At 49.9% G+C, this 23684-nt stretch overlaps 6 protein-coding genes across 9 annotated transcripts; 3 read left to right on the top strand and 3 right to left on the bottom strand.

The window, feature by feature from the left end:
- Window positions 1–2514: 2514 nt before the first annotated feature.
- Window positions 2515–10444, bottom strand: LOC108155529. 2 transcript variants are annotated; one of them, XR_001775049.2, is made up of 8 exons: window positions 10036–10444; window positions 7282–7397; window positions 7099–7213; window positions 6133–7023; window positions 4090–6065; window positions 3872–4017; window positions 3544–3795; window positions 2515–3407 (listed from the first exon to the last, which is right to left on the bottom strand). XR_001775049.2 is itself a non-coding variant. In XM_017286390.2 (7 exons), exons 2-7 carry the CDS (start codon window positions 7377–7379, stop codon window positions 3611–3613), a joined length of 3411 nt encoding a protein of 1136 aa, XP_017141879.1. In that variant the 5' UTR covers window positions 7380–7397; window positions 10036–10444; the 3' UTR covers window positions 2515–3610. The 2 variants fall into 2 exon arrangements, 1 of the variants encoding a protein (XP_017141879.1); XM_017286390.2 differs by having other exon boundaries at window positions 2515–3795.
- Window positions 7436–9925, top strand: LOC108155530. Of its 2 annotated transcripts, none has more exons than XM_017286391.2 (2): window positions 7436–7876; window positions 7938–9925. In XM_017286391.2, the coding sequence occupies exons 1-2, from the start codon at window positions 7839–7841 to the stop codon at window positions 9199–9201; spliced, it is 1302 nt and encodes a 433-aa protein (XP_017141880.1). In that variant the 5' UTR covers window positions 7436–7838; the 3' UTR covers window positions 9202–9925. The 2 variants fall into 2 exon arrangements, with proteins under 2 accessions (XP_017141880.1, XP_017141881.1); XM_017286392.2 differs by having other exon boundaries at window positions 7436–7879.
- A 1024-nt stretch (window positions 10445–11468) lies between the features above and the next one.
- LOC108155528 (eukaryotic translation initiation factor 3 subunit A) lies at window positions 11469–15658 on the bottom strand. The gene is made up of 4 exons (XM_017286389.2): window positions 15468–15658; window positions 14256–15340; window positions 11820–14187; window positions 11469–11759 (listed from the first exon to the last, which is right to left on the bottom strand). The coding sequence occupies exons 1-4, from the start codon at window positions 15514–15516 to the stop codon at window positions 11710–11712; spliced, it is 3552 nt and encodes a 1183-aa protein (XP_017141878.1). The 5' UTR covers window positions 15517–15658; the 3' UTR covers window positions 11469–11709.
- A 686-nt stretch (window positions 15659–16344) lies between these two features.
- On the top strand, window positions 16345–18162 carry LOC108155516 (tRNA (guanine(10)-N2)-methyltransferase homolog). The gene is made up of 4 exons (XM_017286357.2): window positions 16345–16572; window positions 16622–17417; window positions 17486–17684; window positions 17744–18162. Exons 1-4 carry the CDS (start codon window positions 16453–16455, stop codon window positions 18087–18089), a joined length of 1461 nt encoding a protein of 486 aa, XP_017141846.1. The 5' UTR covers window positions 16345–16452; the 3' UTR covers window positions 18090–18162.
- Window positions 18102–18970, bottom strand: LOC108155518 (putative lipoyltransferase 2, mitochondrial). Its single transcript, XM_017286364.2, has one exon. It carries the CDS (start codon window positions 18866–18868, stop codon window positions 18170–18172), a length of 699 nt encoding a protein of 232 aa, XP_017141853.1. The 5' UTR covers window positions 18869–18970; the 3' UTR covers window positions 18102–18169.
- A 199-nt stretch (window positions 18971–19169) lies between these two features.
- Window positions 19170–23560, top strand: LOC108155515 (putative mediator of RNA polymerase II transcription subunit 26). Of its 2 annotated transcripts, XM_017286356.2 has the most exons (7): window positions 19170–19295; window positions 19367–21801; window positions 21866–22019; window positions 22103–22227; window positions 22286–22388; window positions 22452–22747; window positions 22820–23560. In XM_017286356.2, the coding sequence occupies exons 2-7, from the start codon at window positions 19520–19522 to the stop codon at window positions 22923–22925; spliced, it is 3066 nt and encodes a 1021-aa protein (XP_017141845.1). In that variant the 5' UTR covers window positions 19170–19295; window positions 19367–19519; the 3' UTR covers window positions 22926–23560. The 2 variants fall into 2 exon arrangements, with proteins under 2 accessions (XP_017141845.1, XP_017141844.1); XM_017286355.2 differs by having other exon boundaries at window positions 19170–21801.
- The last annotated feature ends 124 nt before the right edge of the window (window positions 23561–23684 follow it).

The following is a 23684-nucleotide window of genomic DNA, read 5'->3' as shown; positions in this document are numbered from 1 at the left end:
AGAAAACATTGAAAAAATACATCCCCTAAGGTCAGTCAGTAAGGTCATTTCTATATGTCCCATTTTATATATGTATTTATTAAGTTTTATAAACAAAAAGGTGGTTGGCAGTACAACTTGTTTATTGGCCAATTGTCTTATGTCGGCTACTATCTGATACTCGTATGGTGATCCGATTTTACCCAAATCTGTACAAGTTATGCTAAAAAATATTCAACATTTCTTTGAATAGTTTTCAAAATAGTGCTTTCTATTTCATGGGATCGGATTATTCATTCTTTTATGGTGCAAAAATCAATTTCAAAGGCATACAAAAATATTTTTGATTAAGCTAAAAATCGTTATAGCTAATCCTCAATATAAACATGACTTGGGTTTATGATACATGTTTATGGACACTTCTGTGGAAGTGTCAACAAAGGCCAAACAATTAAAAGCCGATAAAAACACATTTCCACACACTTTTGTCCCGATTATATTTCTAAATAATTCCCGATTCTAAATTGATTGGAATACATTTTCGTTAATTTTGATCTGAAAACCTATTAAACTAGGCAAAATTTCGCTTTTTCGGTTGTAGTCATGTTTTCCTTCGCTGTTTTCTCCTATAAGAAAGATGATTATTTTTTAAATTTGTCCCTCAATGTCAATGTCAGAAGCAATCCGTTGGCCCAAGCAGATCTTTCTATGCTTATCTGTATCTTTATAGAAGTGTATATTGAAAAACAACATTTGTGAAATTTGTTTACTACATGGAAGGTTATATTGTAGAAGTTATTGGGCCTTCTAAAGGCACCCATCACTGCTGAATGGCCACAAAGATTGAGAGACACAGGATAACGGAGATGATTCCTGCCATGGGAATGCCGTAAATTACAATGATATGACATTCGGCGTAGCTCACTGCTGAGTTATGGCATCTGGAGGGAGATTTGCGCTAACAATTACAAGGCAGGGCTGCGACGAGTTAGGTTTGCACGTGTGGGCGATCAATATCACATGAAATAAATTGTTAAGGCGTGTGTCATACTACACCTAATTCTGTGTTTACACGGACTTTTTTAACACGGTTTTGAAATAACACGGTTTGAAAATCATACATTTTGAATTTTTTACACGGTTTTACAGTACAGGTTGAGCGATTTGTTTTTAAATCGAATTGAGTAACTTATACAAATTATTTCTGCAAACACTTTGATTTGACATCCCTGCCATTTCATCTCTCTCTCTCTCAGTCATTCCACCCACGAATTACTATCCGGCCGTTATGCCTCGCTCACTCCACCACTTTTACAGAATATCGCGATAAAGCGGTTGTTCGAACTTATGGACGTAGGCGATGGACTTCTTGGTAAAGTAAATCTGTTGGCTCATGGAGGCCATGAAGAAAAAGAGGGACAGTGAATTATTTGTATAGGTGCTCGGCAGTGGGGAACTTACTATTAGCTATTTTCGCATACGATCCAATCGAATACTGTATCATAGGCCATAATATTGAATTCGTGGGTTCAAAGTGGGCCCAAAAAGGTTCAACTGTTCGTAAGTACATACATACATATGTACCGATCGAAGTCAGAGGATAGCTTGGCAGTCGGACTGGATTGGAACACGGCCATAGCCCAAAGGTATACTTGCCCTATCCTTTTCAAGACACAGCATTTATTGTTGTCCAAAGCGGTACTGGCTTTGGTTGTGCAATCTGTTGGCTGGCTCATCATCATCCTTTTAGTTGCTTGTCATTTGTCCACTGACCAGGTCCAACAGCTTTCCGGAGCCATAACGAAAAGCCAAATACCCGTACAAATGCTGGCCAACGCACACTCGCATAACCAGGACGAAGAGCCAGGACAAAGGAAGCCCCAGAACGACACCAACATGAGCCCAACAGACATCAACTGTGGCAGCTGCCCGTGCAGGGAATCGGAGCCAAGGGAAATACAATTTGAAACCTTTGTTGCGGTCTTCCCTCAGTTGCGTAGCCAGCTCTCAGTATTATATGGTTTTGCTCCTGCCCTCCACAGCTGGCACAGGCGAATGGTTGACAGGGCCCCTGTACAGGGCTGGAAAATCTCTTACATAGTTCCCTCCTACCGTGGGAAACTCCTCTACTGGGTCCTGTTTGGAGCGTGCTGCTTTATTATAAACGTCCCACAGGCGTGCAGGCGGAACAATTCGACATTAATGGGAGAAATAATGCTGGAAATCAGGACGGATATTCCTGACAGCCTTGACATGGATTGCAGCACCTTCCGTGGCAGGCAGAAGTTGCAGTCACTGATGTTTGGAACGAGGCTGCGAGAGTGCCCCGAACCCCATGAAACATTTAGTAACCTGAACTAGGAATTTGCACTTGAACTGGTCATCAGTCACAGATGGTGTGAACTTCCTCCATGGAGGAGTGGGGGGAGAGAAGTTCGACATCCAAATGGTGTAAATGAACTAATCTCAACTAATGGCCGTGCCTTGTGTTGGGAGCCAATCATCTCCTCCTCGGAAACCAGAAAAAGAGCTAGGTTTCAATTCACTTTGCTGGATCTAACAAGCATTTAATAATCTATAAAAAGGATAATTGTACAAAAGAACTTAAGGAACAATTTGTGGTGTCTACTTAATTACTCGTACGATTACGATTTTTGTGGCTTAGGCTACACTGTATGTGTGCCACAGTTTGGGTTTCATGGTTTTGTAATTTCGATATGAAAAATGAAATAATTTCCTTCCTTGGATTAGATTTATTTGCTTAAACGAATTACGTTTTAATTTCGGTCTTGCTTCTGTGGATTGTGTGCTTGCAGAGTTTACGTTTGGCGTATTTAAACAGCTCGGTGTTTGTGTGTTCTATATTGTGTGGTTGTTTGTGGTTATTCAAAGGACATCGAGTAAATTAAACGTACATACAAAATATTCTCTTTACAAACTAATATCAAAGTTTAGTTATCAACAGTTTAATTCGTGGCCGACGCATGTAGCATGCGCGCTCCTTGCTCTCTCAACTATAGATATATGCATGATCGCTGTACATATATTATATTCTATTCAGCGAAAGGCTGTGTAGCGTGTTCCTCTCGCTATTTCTGCGACCTGGTGTCACCTCTCGCTCGTTCAGACGTTTATACTTTAGTTCAGTTTCAGGGGTGTATGGTTGTATGGGGGTGGATAGATGATGGATTGTTACAAGGCTGTTCTGAGTCTGTGGAGTCCGTTTCTTCTCTGGATTTCTTGCTAACTTATCCGCAATAAATGACTTTGTGTGCACCTTACGTGCGGCTATCACAATTCCATTTTCGTTCAAATTTCTTGTCTCATTTGTAGTTGTAGTAGTTTCCACTCTCGCCCTCCAGAATTATCCTAGCATATATGTATAGTGTAATAGTCTCGTTGCTTGCAACGCATAGCTCTGCTGTCAACTAGTGTACGATATCGAAATGATTAGAAATTATAATCAGGCGTTCAGGTCAGAGTTGGAAACTTTGGGGATTGGTCTACGGACACATGCCATGCCGTGTGGCATATAGATAGGTAAGGATAGGAAGGGATGCTCACCTTCCAGGCTAAACAAACGTAAAAAGTAAAGTAAAAATACGAAAAACTGTCTGCTGGAGCAAAGATGTCAAATCTGACTGTGATCTGGCGCCGGTGCAGCTGCTGGTCCAGTTGCTGGTGTTTCTGGCTTGCCAGCATTCAGCTTTGCCTTTACTTTCAGCAACAAAGCTTCAAAGGAGTCCTCCTGCGGCTTTGGGGCCGGTGCTTCCTTGCGAAACACATATGAGTGATAGTTGTTGATGCCAGCATTGTCTGCGAAAGGCGAAGGGTGAGTTATGTTATTCAAAGGCCCTTTAACCTTAGCCTGCGACTCGTTTGAGACACTCACCTAAATCGGCATACGAGGCACGGCAGAAGGCGCGTCTTCCGCCGAAGCTAATATCATACATATTGATCTGTGGATCCTTTGGGCTTGTGTCGATGGCCGTGAATGCGTCCTGCGCTCGCTCATACGTCACAAAGCCGTACTTCATGCTGCAACAGTAACAAACAAGCGATTAGAATTGCAGTTCTGTTTGCTGGAGTATTCTGCTCTCCACTGCTTACCCGTTCTCCTTGTAGTGTATTGTTATCTGCTTAATGTTGCCATAGGTCAGAAACTTTCGGCGCAGCAGCTCTTTGGTGGTCTCCTGCTCAATGCGACCCACATACACAATGCGGCGCTCCTCCACCGCCGGCTGTGATACGTTCCGATCCACAAATCCCCGTCTATTGTTGTTGTTGTTTTCGAAGCGCGCATCAGATTGTGAGCGCGAACGAGAACGCCGCAAGGGGCGCTGCGGACTGCGACTACGACTACGCTCCCGATCGCTGATTTCGGAGCCCGAACTGGAGTAGCCGGCCCGGTTTGGCTGCTGGTTTTTCGAGCGTCGCTTGTTGTAGCTGGTGCGACGCTGTCGGCGCTCATATTTGCCCGCCTCCGAGTACGATGAGGAACTAACCGAGCTGCGGTGGCGGTGCGTGCTACGTGAGGAATAGCCCCCGTTGCCAAAACTGCTGCCTCCGCACGTGGCCGTTGCATCCAAGCTGCGCAGCCGCTCTATTAAGTGGGAGCGGGAACGGGAACGGGAACGTGACCGTGACCGGGATCTGTACGAAGCCAGGCTGCTGCAATCCGAAGTGGAACCTCTCGAGGAACTAGATTCATCCGAGCCTGGGACTCGCCGTTTGCGGTAGTTGCGCCTAGAGCGCTCGCGTGACTGCCGCGTGGTGGCGGGCAGCACCAGGAGGGGAAATTCGGGTTGCAGATCCGTTTGGGTATACATGCTGACAAGAGTTTTGCGCTCGCGGTTCTTGGGCAAGTGCATGATCACCATATCCTCGCCATGCGGCACGTTCGTCTCAGCCCCACTCGGGGGCTTGGCTCCCTTGCCCCCGCCAGCATTGCTCTTCGGCAGCAACGTGGCCATGGCCGTGCTGCTGGTCTGTCGCACCACCTCGGTCTGTATGCTGGCTATGAGGGAGTTGCTCATGTTCTTTTTCGCGTCCGTGCCGTTGGACATGTTGTACAGGAGGACCGAGGACTTAAGCAGCGAGCGAGGCGAGGCCTTGCTCAGCTGGTTCGGTGGTATCGTTATGTCCGTGTTACAGCTGGCCGAAACAATAATCAGTGCGTCCAAGTCGGGGCGGAGTATGTTCTTTCTGGGCGTCGTCGCTGTTGCTGTTGCTGCTGGAGGCTCGCTGTTGTTGTCCCCCTCCAATTCGACGCGGTACGTGTCCTTCACAATGTCTTTGAGCGGCGGCAGCTTCGTTACGCGCGGCACCTTTGCCGACACGCGCGAATCGATGATCTTCAGTTGCTGGGCCCGCTTCATCTCCAGCATGCGCAGCACCTTGTTCTTGGCCACAGTAATGGGATCCATAGGCAGGTCTGCTGCTGTTGCCCCCCCTTTAATGGGGGGGCACTTGAGACTGTTGACGATCTGGGCTATAGCCACGCTCTTCTGTTGTTGCTGGTTCGAAGGCGTTGTAACTGGCATTGGTTTCAGCGCGCCCAGAGCACCCACTGCGCCAGTTGGGGCCGTCGTTTGTTGCTCCAACTTGGGCTGTTTGGGAGGCGTGGGCTTGACCTTCGTGCCGGTCTTGGCGACGGCAGTACCGCCGGCACCGCGACGCTGCTTGTACTCCTCCAGATTAAGTTTTCGTTTGGGCGCCTGTGTCGATGCCACAGTACCTGTTGCTGTTGGTGTTGCTGTTGCTGTTGCTGGTACTGGCGGCACGCTTGCTGCTGCCGCTTCCCGATCATGCTTGAGAAGAGCCAGATTCTTCCCTCCCAGGCCCAAGCCAGTGCTGGCGGCAGGCCGCTGCTGCTTGCTGCCGATTGCAGATTTCTTGCCCTCTTGAGTTTTCTTCGAGGCCGCTTTATTCGACTTGGACGCGGCACCTCCCGCCACCTTTCGTTTGAGGAAGTCGCACTGCTTCTTGTTGGGCACCAGGCAAATGTTGTTTGTGGCCTTCGGCTTGGCTGAGCCGGTGGCTCCTCGAGCCTGGATTTCCTGGTTTTCCATCGGCGCCAGCTTGGGCTAAATGTGGAATGGGCGAGAGAGCATTTAGGTATTTCAACTGAGAGTCAAAACTCTTGGCACTCACCTCTTTAGCAAGAGACAGTGGCTTCTTCGCAGACCCTTTCGGAGACCAGGATGGATCGGCCTTCACATTGTCCACATAGCACAGATCCTCGGGAGCAGCTGCCTCCGCTTGCTCCAGATTGCCCTTGACCCACAAGGTCTCATCCACGTCCACCACATCGACAGTTTCCACATCGATGATCGAGTCTGAGTCGTCGTCAGAGTCGCGCAGCTTCGTGGGTACAGCTGTAGGTTTTCGCACAACAGAAGCATTGGCAGCACCAGCACCGGCTGATGGAGTAGATGGTGGCTCTGATGACACTTTGGAGTGAGTAAGTGGAGCTGTTTCTTGGATCCGCTTCGACTCTGCCAAGCGGCTCGCGCTTACGTTCTCCGAAAAGTCATCTTTAGTGATAAAATCAGCCAGATCAAAGTTATTAGCGTCAATGTTCAGCCCCAGGGCATCCGCCTCCGAGACTATGGTGTTGGTGCTCAGCGTTCGACTCTTGCGATCGCTGTACTCATCCAATGCATCGACATTGTCTCTGAGCAGACTCGTATCGTGCTTCCGTTGTTGTTCCAGTTCCGGTTCCGGTACTGGTTCCTCGTCATCGTCGTCGTAGTCGCTCGAGTGCGACTCGTAGTCGCCAATTGAGGAGCTATCTGTGCGCGTGCGAAACGTAGAGTTGCTGCATTGACTCTGCACATCCTCCCCTTCCTCCTCATCCTCCTCTATGTGACCTCCTCCAAGACCTGCAACGGCTAGATCATCATATTGGCCTGCGGCGCTCAAATGACGCTGCTCATAGGCCACTTCCACCTCGCTGTCGGTGAAGGCCTGATAGACCTGGGCATTGAGTGCGTTAGCCTCCTGGTCGTTCAGCTGCTGCTCCACGCAATCGCTGTAGATCAGCTATTCAAACAGATGGATACACACATTTAGCCTCCTGAGCAGTTCAGTGTTTCAAGTTCTCGGGCCACCACCTACCAGGTTCTTGCTGCTCTGCAACTCCACCTCCTCGTCGCCGTCGTGGCCCAGCAGGGAGTGGGCGTCTGTGGGCGCAATGGGCAGTATTCCGTTCAGTGTATCCGTCAACTGCAGGCTGAAACCGAGAATAAAACAAATGATGCATAAGCATACATATTGTCAGCTCCAGTATTCAGTACTTACTCGTCGTTGGGAGACCAGAAGTTCGGCTCGGTCTCATATTTTGCAAAGTTTCCCTCGAAGGGATCCTCGTGGAAAACATTCAGCAATCGGGAGTCCATCTCGTGTCAAGGGGATTGCTGCAGACCGGAAGAGATGCAGAGACTCGGTTTTGTTAGATATAATCGTAGCAGTCGAGACATAGCCAAAAGGAAAATACCACATCCGTCTCCGAGGGATAAACAGTGGAATATCAAGCACCCGCAGAAGCTAACCATGGTGGGGGAATCACACCGCAGGGACTTTCTTTCCACCAATCATTGAGCCATTGCCATTGAGCCAGGCAAAAACCACACACTCACGGACCTGAGTACATATTAACAACTACCAAATGGAGATTCGGAGATGCCTCCTTCTGTTCAATGCAAAAACAATAACTCTTCCGGGGAAACATCGTCTCCTTCTTCAAGTAGCCTTGGAAAAGATATGTATCGAGTATCGATAGCGAGTAATCGAAAGTGCCTTTTGACACTTTAAGCCTGTCAAGATGACTTGAAGGAGGCAGAAATTGTTCATTTGGCATGTGCTTTCGAAGTGAAACAGAAATACAAGAAATCAAGTAGTAAAATCATAAAATATTATTGAAAAAATTGCCATTTTCTGAATATATATATTCGTAGAGGGGAAAACATGCCACAAAAGGTGTTAACACGTCGCCAGCGGAAGGCAGCCGATGCCACACGTCAAGCAGAAGAAGAGGCGCTCAAGAATCCACAACCAGTGACCGCTGTGAAGGGTGTGAAAAGGGTTCAGGCAAAGCCGCCGGAGAAGCAGCAGCAGATAACACCAGAAGGTAAGCCCCCCGCAGCCACGCCCCTATCACCGCCAAAGCCACCGACAAGTGGCAGAAAAGGGACTGCTCCAATCAACAAGACAGCAAAACTGACACAGAAGCGGACACAATCGTGCAAACTGGTGGAGTCGATAATCTACAGCAAGAACCCAGTGCCCAGTGGAAGGCTTCCGAAGAAGAAGCCCGAGGCACTAAACATTGAGACCAAGCCCCTTTCTGGGGCTAAGCCTCGGACTGCTGGCTCAGCCTCAGCCTCTGCCCCTGCCGCTGCCCCTGCCGCTGCCGCTGCCGTTGGCCCTGGCACTAGCACGGAAAGGGAAATGTGGCGCAAGATTCACCCCGGGCATCAGAAGCATGCCAAGGAGCGTCTGCTTTCGATATGGAACAAAATACATAAACATATGGGCTTCAGCACCATGAACACTGAAAACTCGCCTAAGACGGTGAATATCCCATTGCTGAATAAGATCTGCGAGGAAATCAAGACTCGTTGGCAGGGAATCTTGCCGGTTGAGGGCGAAGAGACCCAGCCGGAGATCTATGGGAGGCGCCAGAGAGAAGTGTCGCCGAGCTTGTCCTCGCTGAACTTCACACCCAGTGAAATGGAGCTGATTCCAGAGACATTGGATGCAGTCGAAAACTATTTGGCGAGCATCGAGACTGAAAACGAATTCGACTTCGAGAAGGACGCGTCCACACATCCCCCAGTACAGCAGGCTGATGCCGCACAGATTGCGCCCCATTTGCAGCCCGAGCTCCCTGCAAATAGTGTGAAAAAGCCCGAGAAAGCCCGGAAATCTGTTACCATCCGTCCAGACGACTCCATTGAGATCATTGACCGAACCGGCTACTTCGTCATCAGCGGCACAGACGAACAGTTGGCCCAAAAGCTCATCGACCTGAAAGACCAAGGCGTTACTGTCGAGCAGTCCCTACAGCTCCCGGAGGGCACTGATGGGATAGTGCTGCAGCAGCTGAAGGAGCTGCTCCTGAACCGTGAGCAGATTATCCAGAAAATGCACTCAAAGCATGACACGCTGTCGATGAGACGCGAGCTGCATGAGAAAAAGGAGCAGAACAAGAAAGCCTAAAAATCTCATTGCTAAGCATTACACACTAACAAATAATAGACAATAATCCCAAAAAACATATGAATTGATCGACACTGGACAAAGAGCACTCACACACACATACAAAGACATTAGATAATTCCAAATTCAAATTTCGCGCGCGCAAGACTCAACAAGTTGGCAACGCCAGCAATGCACCGCGGCCCAAAACGGAACAGCAAAAAGCAGCGTGGCACGTTGACAGGAGAAAGCAACATGCAGTTTTACCCACCCTCTCACGTGCATCCCGGGGTATGGGGTGGATGCACGTTGCATCTGATGGAGAGGCCACAGGATTCACAGCGTCTGAGCCGCCGCTCCTAGAGGAGTTCCCGTACTGTGGCTTAAATTTAAATCACGGGCTAACAACAAAAACAAAACACATGCGCACGCACACACACAGACGAGAGACAGATGGAAGAAGAAGATAAGCCGCCGCACATGTGTCGCGGGCCCACGGACCACGTGTGGGTGTGTGTGCGCGCGCATACGCTTGTATGGGTAAACGCCGCCGCCACGCCATGTGCTTTTTATGCTCCTCAACACAACAATCAAATTCAAGACTACACTTTTGCTACAGTTCGCTATCACATTTCCCGAACACCCGCACACCACACTCACACCCCTTCATAGACACCAGCCGCATTTTGTTTAAAAAGCTGTTTTCATTCGAAATAAATAAATGTACGCGAAACGGATTCACCGACATATGTACGTATTAGTGTTCTTGCGAATTTGATGACCCGCCAGAGCACCCACTCCGCGGCTGGAGCGCCTGGATCAGCTTTCAGGTGGTTTTCAGTTGCCATATATTACCTTTGGGATATTTCAGCCTGCGCACGGCACCTATTCACTGTTGATCTTGAATCCTAATCCTATGTCTACTGTGTATAAATTGTTGTTTCTTATAGCTTGTTGCCGCCGTCTGTTTGTCTGTCTGCTTTAACCTCACATGTTGAGCGCTGCGTCCGCAGCACCAACACAAGCACAGGTCCCTTAATCTACGTTATTGGTTTAAAAAGCGTCGGCAACGATATCCAGCTATGTCTCACTGACACTTTCATTCAAATTCACAGATTATAGTATTCGAACGCCACTATAATTCATTTCACGCTCGGTTTATCTGATAAGTTTATGAATCACATTGCTCAAAATATGTTCACGTGGACCTGGCTGCGCGGCAATGTTATTCTGTTAGTTCGCGGGCCCCTCAGTGTGACTGAGTGACTGACCCTATGAAATATACGTAAATATACCGTCTCATTTGAAAAATATACCGTAAATATACTGACGAATTCAAGTTCTATGTTACATATTCCTCGTTTTGGATATTCCGTGGAATATTACCAGCTAAATAGAACATTTAGCCATGCCCACTTAATTTTATACGATAGGTGAATCAAGTTCCTACTTGATTTGCATAATTAGAATAATTGCATTTATTGGCTTTTGTTTAAAAAAGGGTTTAGCAAAAAAGGTCACAAGAACGGCGAATTAACCAACAACAATGTCTCGATTTGAACTAGAGGTGGAGAACTATCGATTGCACTGTTGATGTTTTTCGAAAACCTATCGTCTACTATCGGTGGTGCCCACCATTGGCCAGCAGTGTGACCGCGAACTTATCGTAAAAATATACCGTCCCACAGAAATATTTCTAAATATACCGTCTCCTTTGAAAAATATACCGTAAATATACTGACGAATTCAAGTTCTATGTTACATATTCTTCGTTTTTGATATTCCGTGGAATATTACCAGCTATATAGAAAATTTAGCCATGCCCACATAATTTTATCCGATTAGAGAATTTATTTTCTACTTGACTGGCTTGCTTTACATAATTGCTTTTATTGTATTTCTATATAACGTTGAAAATTAAATTTAATAGATTGGTGAAATTCACAAAATATACCACTATATGCCGATATACCTTAAATATACCGTCGGTTCAATTTTGACATCAAAAATACCGAAAAGTATGAAAAATTCCGTAAGCGGTCACCCTGATAAGGCTACATACAACATTTAGGCCAGCGCTACTAACCATACATACTGTATGTATAGTCTTTGTACGAACTCAACCTCGTCGTCCTTACATACTCTCCCCGCTGTTAGTAACATTTGTTGACAAGTGCTGTTAGGCGCGCTCTGTTATCGCTTTAATTCAAACACAAATTCTTTTTTTAATACCCTACAGTGAATGCAAAATGGTCATGATGACGTATGAGGAGAGGAATTCCACTTGGTTAGGTTGGAACATATTTATTTTATTTTCAATTTACTTTAAGGATGCAGATTTCCGATCCGAACATCTGGCACAAGCATTTGTTTAATTATTGAGCTGTATAGCGCTTCTTCTGACCCGACAACGTACAAGTAGTATAAAATCAGAAAAACATGTTCGGGTTAGTATGGTTTGTATAGACGAAAATGCGGGGGATAACTACACATATATATATATATAAGCCGATTCAACTCGAGGATAATTTAACGACGCTTCACACTAGTCCATTCGCCATCGTCTACGGCCTTGTTTTCTGTGGGAATTAAATTATTATTAACTCTTCAAAGCTGGACGGGGGTGAGGGAAAACTTACCCTTGTCCTGGGGCTGATCGCGTTTGGGAGCGGGCTCATCGCGTGGGCCGGGTGCAGTGCGCCAGTTGCCACCACCACCGCCACCACCAGCAGCAGTACCAGTACCACCGCTGGGTCCACCCTCCTTGGGTGCGCGGGATTCTGGGCCGCGCAAATCGCCGCCACGCACCTCGCGGTCGCGTCTCTCGCCAGCAGGGCGACGATTGTCACGATCACTCTGACGTGGAGCGTCGCGCCAGTTGCCACCGGTTTCGCGCGGTGCAGCATCATCATTGCGGCGTGGCCCATCGTTGCGACGGAAGCCACCACGGTCGCGATCATCTCTGTCGTCTCTGTCCCGGCGCGGTCCATCGTTGCGGAAGTCACGATCACGATCGCGGTCGCGGTCTCCGCCTCGTCGCCACTTATCATCTCGAGATGGCGGGGCAGCACTACCGCTGGCATCCTTGACTCCCGCACCACGCTGAGAATCTGGCTCGCGACGCACACGCCAGGAGTCGGTGCCCTCGTTGTCCTTGCGCTCACGATCGCGATCTGCACCTCTCTCGCCGCGTTCTCCACCGCGCTCCATGCGTTCGCCACCGCGATCCATGCGATCTCCTCCACGCTCTGTGCGCTCTCCGCCGCGCTCCATGCGATCTCCTCCACGTTCCATCCGATCCCCGCCACGCTCCATGCGCTCTCCACCACGCTCGTTGCGGTCCCCGGCACGTTCGTTCCGGTCGCCTGTTGGCGCCGCAGCACGACGCCACTCTCCGGCTCCGCCGCCACCTCCAGCTGCAGCTACCGCTGCGCTGGGCCTGTCGCCTCCACGTGGACGCCAGGTGTCGCGCTCTTTATCACTACGCTCGCGCTCGACGGCCACCTCCCGAGCCAATCGGTCGCGGTCTTCCTTAATTTTACGATCGGCCTCCTCCTCCTTGGCGCGCTGTTTCTCGTACTGGGCACGACGCTTCTCGTCCTCAGCCTCGCGCTCGAGGCGACGGGCCTCGGCAGCGGCACGCTCTTCTGCGGCCTGCGCCAGGCGGATCTCTTCCTCCTTGCGAAGGCGTTCCTCTTCCTTTTCGCGCAGGAAGGCCTGACGACGATCCTCCCGACGACGAATAACGCGGTCGGCCAGGCGCTTCTTCCGCTCCGCCTCCAAGGCGATCTCGAACTTCTTGAGCTTCTCCACGTAGAGGGAGGCGCGCTCCTTCTTGAGAGCCTCAAGGAATTCATCTCGGTCGATATACATGCGCTTGAGGCGCTCCTGCTGGCTGACAGCATCCTTGCGCTCAGCAATGGCATTCTCGATGCGCGTCTTCTCGGTGGCTTCCCAGAACTCCTTGTCCTTGACCTGCTTCTCGGCCAGATACTTCTCGAAGAGAGGGATCTCCTCCAGGCGCTTGGCGCGCTCATAGTAGTCGATCTTCTTCTCCTGCGACTTGAGCTTCGACTGCAGCTCCTTGGCCTCGCGCTGAAGCTCCTCGCTCTCGCGCTTGGCGATCTGCTCGGCGTCGAGCTTCTTGATGCCCTCCTCGTCCAGCTTGGAGAGCATTTTCTTGCCGTGGGCGGTTTGCGATATCTGCTGCACCTTTTCCTTGAGGCTCTTCTCTTTGATGGCCTGAATTTCATTCTGGTGGCGCTTGCGCTCGCGCTCCTCCTGCTCCAGCTCCAGGCGTTTCTGCTCGGCCAGCTTGGCCTTGCGAGACTCCTCTTCCTGGCGGCGCGCCTCCTCCTCCTCGCGCGCGTTGTTCTGCTTCTCGATGTACTCCTTGCGATCCTCGATGATCTTCTGTCTCTGCAGAATGCGCTGGTGCTCGCGATCCTTGATCTCATGGTAGTGGTGCACCATTTGGGTGCGCAGCTTGGCCCGCTGATCGCGCTCCCTATTCGGATAGACAATGGACACGGCTCGGGTCAGCACGGTGGACATGTTCACCAGCTGGGAGCGAATCTGCTCGGACGGCATCGACTGCAGGGCCGGTCCATCCGGGCGGTACTCGCGCTGACTCTCGGTGAGGTCGGTGCCAAAGTAGATGCTGTTCTTTTGATGATCGATGCGTATCTGCATGTCGTTGTGGCGCACCGACTCGACCAGCAGCTTTTCCAGCTCGAAGATGTTGCAGAAGGTGGCCAGCTCCAGCAGGCGCTTGAACTTGATGCTATCGTACACCTGCGAGATCTGCCGAATCAGGCGCATGATGGTGACGTCCTTCAGCGACTGAATGTAGGGGCTGAGCAGGTTGGTCTCCGTGGGGCCCGTCTCGATGATGTCCACAATGGACTGAATCCTCTTGCAGAGATTCAGGGGGTTGAAGTCCACCTCCAACCAGTTGTACAAGTTCCGGAAATCCTCGGAGACGAGTTGCGGCACATTCAACCGCACCTAGAGGGGATTAATACTCGATTAACACTCGAAAATCCTTCAGCGGAGCTTCTACGATTGCTACTCACCACCTCCCGGATGAGAGAAACACGAGTGGGCGGCTGGGGCAGGCCAAGAAGGACGGCCAGCTTCTGGGCCTTCTCGAGAGGGCTCTTGTCCGCCTCAATGAACCTGTCGAATTCCGGATGGGCCGACGGCAGAGGAATCGAAAGGGTGGCCAGGAGAACATGTGCAGCCATGCGCTGCAGGTCGTCCTTGGTCAGATTCTTCTTCAGCTCGCGCGTCAGCTGGAAGAGCTTGAGCAGGGCGGCGGCATGGAAAAGCTGATTGCCAGCCTTGCTGAAGACCATGGCAAGCTTCTGGTAATAGTTCGCCATCGTTTTGGGCACGGGCGTCTTCTTGGAGAGGGCCATCAGGCCGTGGATGTCCTCGATGGCCTTGTAGGCCTCCTGCCACAGCTCCATCTGGATGGCCGAGTCGAGCAGATACAGCCTGGTGTCCAGGCATAGCTGCTGCGTCTCCACCTTGTTGATCGAGACGCCTGTGGTCTGGTTGCTGCTCTTGCAGATGTCCTCAAGATGCTTGCGCAGCTTGTCACACAGACGACGGAACTCGCTCTTGCGATTGTATTTCAAACAGAATTGGAAGGCCATGCGAGCGATGTCATGGTACAGCGCCTCGCAGTGGGTGTTCACACGAAGCAACTCCAGGCACTGGCAATACGACTCCCAGAGGAACTTCACCCAGGGCAAGAGAATGGTGCGGTCGGACCGGTCCTGGGCATCTTCACCACACACTGCGCTCATCAGGATGCTCTCGGGAGTGGCGATGTTGTCCAAGTCGTCAAGCTCCAGCACAGCCACAGCCGCGGAGGACTGCGCCTGGGCGGCCTCAGTGTGCTCCTCGGCCATTTTCAAGTAGCCGCGGATAACATTCTCCAGCGAGTTCACGTTGACCAGCTGAAACATGTTGCGGTACTGGAAGAGACCCTCCTTGGCAATGTGCGACTTCTTGAGCTCCACGCACAAGTACAGGTACTTGAACATGAGCGGCTCAATGACCGTCTCCGAGTAGGCATAGTTCCACCTCTTGTTGCGGAACACTTCCTGAAGAGTATCCAGGGCCCTCAAAGGCTTGCCCACCTCAATAAATTCTGAGGAGACACACAGAGAGAGAGAACGCGGAACGTTAAAATGCGAATGGCAAGTAAGAGAGAGAGAGAGAGAGTAGCCGTCTGACATTTGTCGTCGGCCACCGCATGGAAAATTTTCTGCACTTACCATTAGCTCTTTTAAGAGCATTTTCCGGACGTTGGGTATAACGCGCCATGTTTGCTCAATTAAATGTTTGTGCACTGACACTGGCAGTTGCTTTTGTTAATGTTTACCGGGCCCGAAGAGCTGAAAATTGTACAAATTTTCGGCGCGCCTACGTGTGGCCTTCGAGGTTAACACAAAATGGCCGAGTTTACGGCTGTCAGTTCCAGTACTGCCAGATTGAAGAAAAAATAGGCTAGAATAAGCTACAAATGAAAAAAAGCTTAAAAATAAGCATACCATAAAAACACATTAAAATAATGGATTATTGAAGTTTATTGATATAGATTTTTGAATTTTTTATTAAATTAATGGCATGATTTATCCACTTCATCATGCTATGGCCGAGTGTACAAACAAACTGCAGCCTTTTGCTGGCGTAATTCGCATGACTTGGCCCCAATTGTTGCCTTTCAAAAGCAGAAGTAAGCTTTTGTGGGGTCAGTTGGCACATTGCGTAGACCCTCCTTAAATTCATTGAAATTCAACCAAAAATTGTGGAAATTTTTTGTATAAAACACTTTTGGACTTTGTAATTTTGCAAACATGTGCAATACTGTAGTGTGACTAAAATTTATCAACGAAAAATTACTATACATTTACACACAAAATTGGATGGTATGGTTTAATTTTTGTCCGATTTCTCGATAAAAATTAACAAATATAACAATACAATTTTTTTTAAGCCAAAAAAGTGAATGAAATTTTAAATAAGCTAGATTTCAAGTATAAGCATTTTAATTAATTCTCAAGTATTTGATTTTAAAATAAGCCAAATCTACTTAAAAGAAGCTAAAATGGCAGCACTAGCCAGGGCTGGACGACATTGATGTTATCAATAGCTGCCGATAGCTATTGATGATTTGAACTCGGCCAGCCTGCCAGATGTAAACAACAACACGCGGGAACAATTCGCAAATGCACGAAAACTACGAGCTAAACAATCAAAATGTGGAAGAAATATATACTATGGTTTGCACAGGAGCATGTCGACTTCAGAATATCAGAGTTCGAATCACTTGCTAAGATGTTTGGCTTTCAGTTTCGACGAGTGTCCGAACAGCTGTTGGTAAGTTACTTGTCAGTTAATTTAACTTTGTTTAACTTGTGTTTTGCAGAAACCCTTCTGGCTGGTGGAGTTCCCCAACGAAAAGACTGCTTTGCAGTATGCATCCCGATCCATTGCCTTGCGTGCTATATTCGAGCTCTATTCCCACTCCAATACCCTGCCAGAGTTTCACAATAGACTTCGCTCTCACGTGGATACGCACCACAAAGAGATCGCGCGCCTCTTCAGCTCCGATGTTAGCTTTAAAATCACTGTCGAGACCTACAACAAGCATTTTAGTCAGCGGGAAAAAGTTGAGAAGATTGAGACGATGGACTACTTACCCATTGAAGGCACTGTCGATCTGAAGAACCCTCAGGTGGAGTGGTGGTACATAGAATTCTGGGGCTTGGATCCAAAAGCAGTGCCTCCTGTGCCCGACGACATTCTTTTCGGACGGCTTCTGGCTCAGGGTCAGAGGCATTTGATCAAAGATCTCTCTTTGAAGAAGCGAAAATTCATCGGAAACACCAGTATGGATGCTCAGCTGAGTCTGCTCATGGCCAACCAAGCGATGGTGCGTGAGGGCGACTTGGTGTTTGATCCATTCGTCGGGACGGGCTCATTGCTGGTAAGCGCAGCCAAGTTCGGTGGGTATGTCTTGGGAGCCGACATTGATTATATGATGGTGCATGCGCAATGCCGGCCCAGCCGTATATCCCAAAGGGTTCGGGAAAGGGATGAGAGCATCAGGGCGAATCTGAAGCAGTATGGGTGTGCGGATCGCTACATGGATGTGTTGGTAGCCGACTTCTCGAATCCTCTCTGGCACCCTCGCCTTTTATTCGATAGCATCATAACCGATCGTAGGTGGAGCAGTATTGCGGCGCAAAGTGTCCTCCAGTGAATTCTAAACCGAAATTTGAATTTTTAGCTCCATACGGAATACGCGAGGCCACAGAAAAGGTGGAGACCAAAAAGAGTGCCAAAGAGGACACACGAAGTGAGGATATGGTCCACTATCCGTCCACTTCGCACTATTCCCTGCAGAGCTTGTACTGCGATCTGCTCGAGTTTTCTGCGAAGCACTTGAAACTAGGAGGACGCCTCGTTTGCTGGCTACCCTTCCATCGGTGAGAACCCATCCATTTAATAGATTGGCCAAATTAAAAAATTCACCCACCCCACTCAGAGAGGACTACGATGAGGCAATGCTGCCACATCACAAGCATTTGCGGCTGGTGGCCAACTCCGAACAGCCCCTGACTGGCAACACGTCCCGCCGCCTGCTCACCTATGAGAAGAGTTCGGAATACAGCCACGCAGAAGCTTCAGAGCCCAGAATAACACATGTACCTACGCCCTCGGAGGACTTCAGAGATCGCTACTTCAACAATGCGCTGGAGTCTCGCAAGGATCGGCGAATGCGCAAGGCAGAAATACGTGAGCTCGGTCGCCTGGAAATGGAAAGTCGGGGGAAGATTCCCACTGACGGGCGCGCGAAGAAATGTGACCTGAACAAAGCCCGTTTCGTCTAGACACAATAGTAATAAATCTTGTATAGGATTTGTATTCTTTAACATTTGTATCCTAGAGAAATCACAATCAAAACGATAAGCTAATTTGTGTCCCGTGCCACCGCATCGGCCTGCTCTGCTACACGACAGTCGAAAATGTTGGCAAAACTGCTGAGAAAGGCAGTACTGGCCTCCGGGATGCCAATGTGCCTGCCCAGCTCTTTGGTGAGGGAGGTTACACCTTTGCCCTCGATTCCACATGGGATGATGTGCTCAAACCACTTCAGATCAGTGCAGCAATTCAAGCCAATTCCGTGTGTGGTGACATAACGAGAGCCGTGCACGCCAATGGCACAGATCTTGTGGTCGCCCACCCAAATGCCTGTGTCCTGTGTGGTCGTAGCATCTGGAATACCCAGCTGTCGGCATGTCTCTATTACCGTGCGCTCCAGGGCGGCCACATACCAGCGGATACTCGGCTTGAATTGCCGCAAGTGGAGAATGGGGTAGGCAACCAGCTGACCAGGCCCATGAAACGTAATCAAACCACCACGATCCGTGCGATGGAATTCTGCTCCCAATTTTCGGAGCCGATCCTCATCGTCTTTCGTATAACTCTTGCTCCGAATTCCTATGGTGTATACAGGATCGTGTTCCTGGAGAACGATGTAATTGCGAAATTCAGCGAACTCGCCTAAGTTTTGTGTGGACTTCGCCAGCAGCTGCTGCAACTTCAGTCCGCTGGCATAGCTATGGCGTCCAGCGCGCACCACAGTCACGAGCGGTCGTCTCACACACATGTTAAATTCATTTGTTTAACAAAAAACATTATTCATTTTCATATTTTAAATTAACCAAATTAGGGTTGCATTTACAGTTTCCAGCCGATGAAAACTTATCGATGTATTTTATCGATACTTTGGAAATTGACAACTTGCCGGGAACTGCTAGATTACATTTAAAAAATATATATTTCAATTCAAAATAGTGAATCAACTCATTTTTAATATTCGATTCGAAATGAATCATGGATAATTTCATGGATAATAATTTTGTTGTGCGTGCACGCACCCTGTGACTGGCTGCTAGCGGTGGAAAAACCTCGATGCTCGTTGTTTTCGATGTTTTGGAGTAGTTTGGTCGCAATGAGCTTCTTCTTCTTATATTTGACGTTTGCAATAAGACGATAAAAAATACACTCACACTCGCACGCGTTGGACATTATTTGTGAGTTTCGCGTAAAAAGACGTTGCAAAAAGCAGATCAGCATACTTATTGATTGTTTTAATGCCTCACAGCTCGGCCCTCGCTGGAAATGCTGTAGACCGTAAATGTTTCGTCAGGACGAAGGACACGCGTAGACGAATGAAATTCCAATAGGAGAGCGCAGAGCTCAGTGTGTGAAAAAGACACAGGCTCGAGAGCACGCTTCTGCGTTTACGTCGCGGGATATGGCGACACGTCAGGATGACCGCGGCGATGAGATTGGTGGGGGCGGGGAGCCTGCAACCTATCATGTTCTGCCCCACACGGAAGAGATGGCGAATTTTTTGGCCCATCAACAGCAGCAGCAGCAACATCAGCAGCATCAGCAGCATCATCAAAACTTTATGCTTCATCAGCAACATGGTCAGGCTCCGCCCGGACCCATGATGTGGACACCGCCTCCTCCGCACTTGGGTGCCCCGTTTCCGCCGCATCTTCAGCAGCAACAGCCGCAGCCGCCACCGCAGCCCCATGTGTATAATGAATATCTGTACAACCTGGCTTATTCGGGCCAGCCTGGACAGCCCGAGACCTACTCGGTGCTGCCCGTGGGGCATGGGAATTTTCTCAAAGTGTATCACTGTCCCGAGAGCCCGGTCAACGACGGCACTGCTCCCCACTTCACGCATATCAACATGGCATCACTGAACCACCAGCATCCACATCACCAAGCCCCGCCACCGACACCCCCCCAGCCGACGCCTCTTTATGAACTTTTCGCCGCAAGTCCGTTGCTGCCGAAGCCGGAGATGAATATGGTTGGGGCATCACAGCCTCAACCGTCACAGCCCCAGCAACAGCCCCAGCCTCAAGCCCACCTTCAGCAGGCCAAGCCCCATCCACATCCACATCCCAATCCACAACCACCTCCGCCCCCTCCTCCGCAAGTCCTCCACCCTCCAAGTAGCGCAAATCTGCTCATCAACAATCTGGTGAACAACTGGTCGCCAAATCTGACTGGAGGCAGCTACATACAATTCGGGGACGAGATCAATGAAAACGCCACCAACCAGAAGGAGTCACCGCCGCCTGCACACCATGAGCAGCCATCGCAGGCGACGCAGCAGCCCCCGCAGCAGGTGCCGGAGCAATTGAGCAAGCCTGCAAGCCCAATGCCTGTGGCCGCAAAGGCCGCCAAGTCTTTGCCAACTGCCACCGTCTGTAAGTCCCCTATTGTGGTGACAGGTCAGCCCGATGGCAAGAAGCGCATTGTGGCCGAGGTGAAGCCCATGCCAATGTCCTACTCGGATGTCCTGAGCAAGGGCACGCAGTCGAGCGGCTCAGGAGGCGAGACGCGCACGGCCAACGGATTGGACTATGCAAGTCCGCAGCAGCAGCAGCGACGGCAGGGTAAAGAGGAAGGCGTCGCCGGTCGGGAGATGCGGACTGCGAAACGTTCTCCATTGCATGATGCAAAGGACACGCCGCTTCTTCTGGCCTCGAATGCTGGTCATGCCCATGGCAGTCGTGGAAAGAAGCGTGGACAATCCAATCACGCGGCACAGCTAAAGCAACAGCAACAACAACAGCAGACGCAGCCACAGCCCCAGCCCCAGCCCCAGCAATCTGCAACGCAGCAGGCCGCTCAGATCAAAACGAATAAAGCCACCAACCAGGAGAAGAAGCGGCCCTTACCGACAAGGATCAACGTTAGGGCTAGCGAGCAAAAGACAAGCACCTCATCGACTCCCGCCAGCAACAGCAATGGCAACGGCAGCGCCCAGAGAGAGAACCACACAAGCAACGGCAATTCGACAACGAATCCTGCCATCAATCCAGGCCTTTCGTCCCGCAAGCCGAGCAGCAGCAGCGGCAAACCCAGCGCCAATGCAAATGCAAATCAGTCGAACTCCACTGCCTCATCGATTCCAAATTCGGGCAACAGCAACAACACAAACAACAACAATGTTAGTTCCTCTTCGTCCAAGCGATATTCCTCCTCAAACATGAACGTAAACTCGAATAACAGCTCTGGCTATTCGTACTCCTCGAAGCGCAATCGAAGCAACAACGCCTACTCCTCCTCATCCAACTCGCCCTCCCACGCCAGCAGCTTGTCCAGCAACAGGAACTACGAGCTGGCGAAGCGGATTCTGCACACCTGGTGGATTTACACTCTGAAATTGCTCACCTGGCTGTTCTACCTGGTCTACGACATTGTCGTGCTGGGCTTCAGCATGGCCTATGATAGGCTGGCTTTGGCCTATGTGGCCGGGCTGGCATATGCGCGGCAGCTGCACAAGGAACTGAAGCAGAACTCCGGCAAGCCGAGCATTTGGTGGCGCAACTACTGGCGACGCTTCGATGCCCGTTTCGCCAAGAACTCGCGCTGGGCCTTCTGGCGGCGATTCTACAAGCGGAAACCACCGGAACCCACCTCAGAATCGTTCAAGACGGGACGCCTTCCGCAGACAGGCGAGGAAGCAATGTACTCGCTGCTTAATTGTAAAGGAAAAGATGCATACAGGTGAGCCGCCATGATCAACGATGCCCAAGCTTTGCCTTTAAACACACATTTTTCTTGGTTGCAGCATACTGGGAGTGCCGCCAGACAGCTCGCAGGAGCAGATCCGCAAGCATTACAAGAAAATTGCGGTGCTGGTGCATCCGGACAAAAACAAACAGGCTGGCGCGGAGGAGGCTTTCAAGGTGCTCCAGCGGGCCTTCGAGTTGATCGGGGAGCCGGTACGGTTTGCTGTGGACCCATTAATCCACAAAATCCCACCTCGATGGCAGTGCAAACTGATCCGTTTACTTCTTATTTGCAGGAGAACCGTCTCCTCTATGACCAAAGCATCGCCGAGACTCTGCACGCCGAGAAGGCCTGGACGGAGCTGCATGATCTGCTGTCGCAGCTGCAATCCAAAATGGCTGAGGCAGCCAACACTATAAGGTATGTGACCGCAATGTGCCGAAAGGCAGCAAAAGCTAAAACTTGCGATGAATTGCAGATGCAGCACCTGTGCCCAACGCCACCCTCGCAAACTAACCGAACGTCCTCACTACGCGGCGCGCGAATGTGCCTCCTGTAAGATACGTCACTCTGCCAAGGACGTAAGTATCCCTCATTCTGAGTAGGAAGTATTTGTAGTTATTGTGTGTCTTTTTTCGTGGCAGGGGGATATCTGGGCCGAGACAAGTATGATGGGTCTGCGATGGAAATATTTGGCTCTGATGGATGGCAAGGTGTACGACATAACCGAGTGGGCCAACTGCCAGAAGGGCGCCCTGTCTCATTTGGAGCCCAATTCGCATATGGTGCAGTATCGCATAGTTCGCGGTGCCCAGCAGCAGCCGCCATCGCAGCAGCCGCAACCACACCACCACCCACAGCAGCAGCAGCAGCAACAGCACCCGCATCCGCACCACGACCGCGGTGCGCACCATCCAGGCGGTGGAGTCAGCGGCGTTAGGTAAGGAGAATGCGGCGATAGCCGTATCCGTATCCAAGGCATTTAACTGGCAACTGGTCTCTTCTTTTCCAGCGAGGCCACGCTGCACGAGTTCTTGGACAATTTGTACAGCGGCCAGCATCCGGGTGCGCCCAATGCCTTTGCGGGCAACGCACGACGTCGCGCGCGCCGCAACTGAGTCCCTGGCGCTGCATAGCCCTAAGTGTTTTTAAAATCTCTAATCTACAATTATAATCCGTGCCCATGCGTGTCCATCGTCGGCTGCGTGGTTTTTACTCACTTGTACACACCCATGCGCCAGCAGCAGAAGCAGCAGAGGCACCACCAGAAGCCGAAGCAGCTGCAGAGCAAGTACTCATCTTCCTTTCTCATCCCGCGCTGGCCTGCAACACAGTGGCCCGCCCAGCCCATCAACGTTGAACAGCCATATTTAGCACTTCTCTGTATAGTTTACATATTGCTTTCAATTTGAAAGATTAAGATGATCGTGAAAATGTTGTACTTGTCACGTAGAATCGTACGATCGTACAATTGCCTACCACTTAGATACTGTCTATGTTTTAGCCTCTATTCTAATTGTACTTCTAATTGTACTTCTACTTCTGCCTATCACTTATGGACAGCTTAACACACGCCTAGCTCGTAGCCAGCAAGTTTAGCTCTAAGTTCTAAGTACATTAGACCCCGCCCCGCCTTCGGCCTCGCATACGTTTCTGCAGCGTACAGCGGGGAGGAGGCACACATGTAAAATCTAACGCATCCAAATTAAACATAAATGTTAATAAAACTGTATTGAACGCCTAAACCCTTAAATCCAAGTCTCGATTCCAGCAAATGACAACAGACAGAGAGACAGAGAGAGAGAGGGTAGGGCAGGGCACTACGAACGAGTGTGTTGCTCCACAAAAGACCCTAGATGGTGTGTTGTTGTTTTGCC

The sequence above is a fragment of the Drosophila miranda genome, chromosome 2, assembly GCF_003369915.1.
Source record: "Drosophila miranda strain MSH22 chromosome 2, D.miranda_PacBio2.1, whole genome shotgun sequence".
In the NCBI taxonomy this organism is placed as follows: domain Eukaryota; kingdom Metazoa; phylum Arthropoda; class Insecta; order Diptera; family Drosophilidae; genus Drosophila; species Drosophila miranda.
This window is presented reverse-complemented; position numbering and strand designations above follow the sequence as displayed.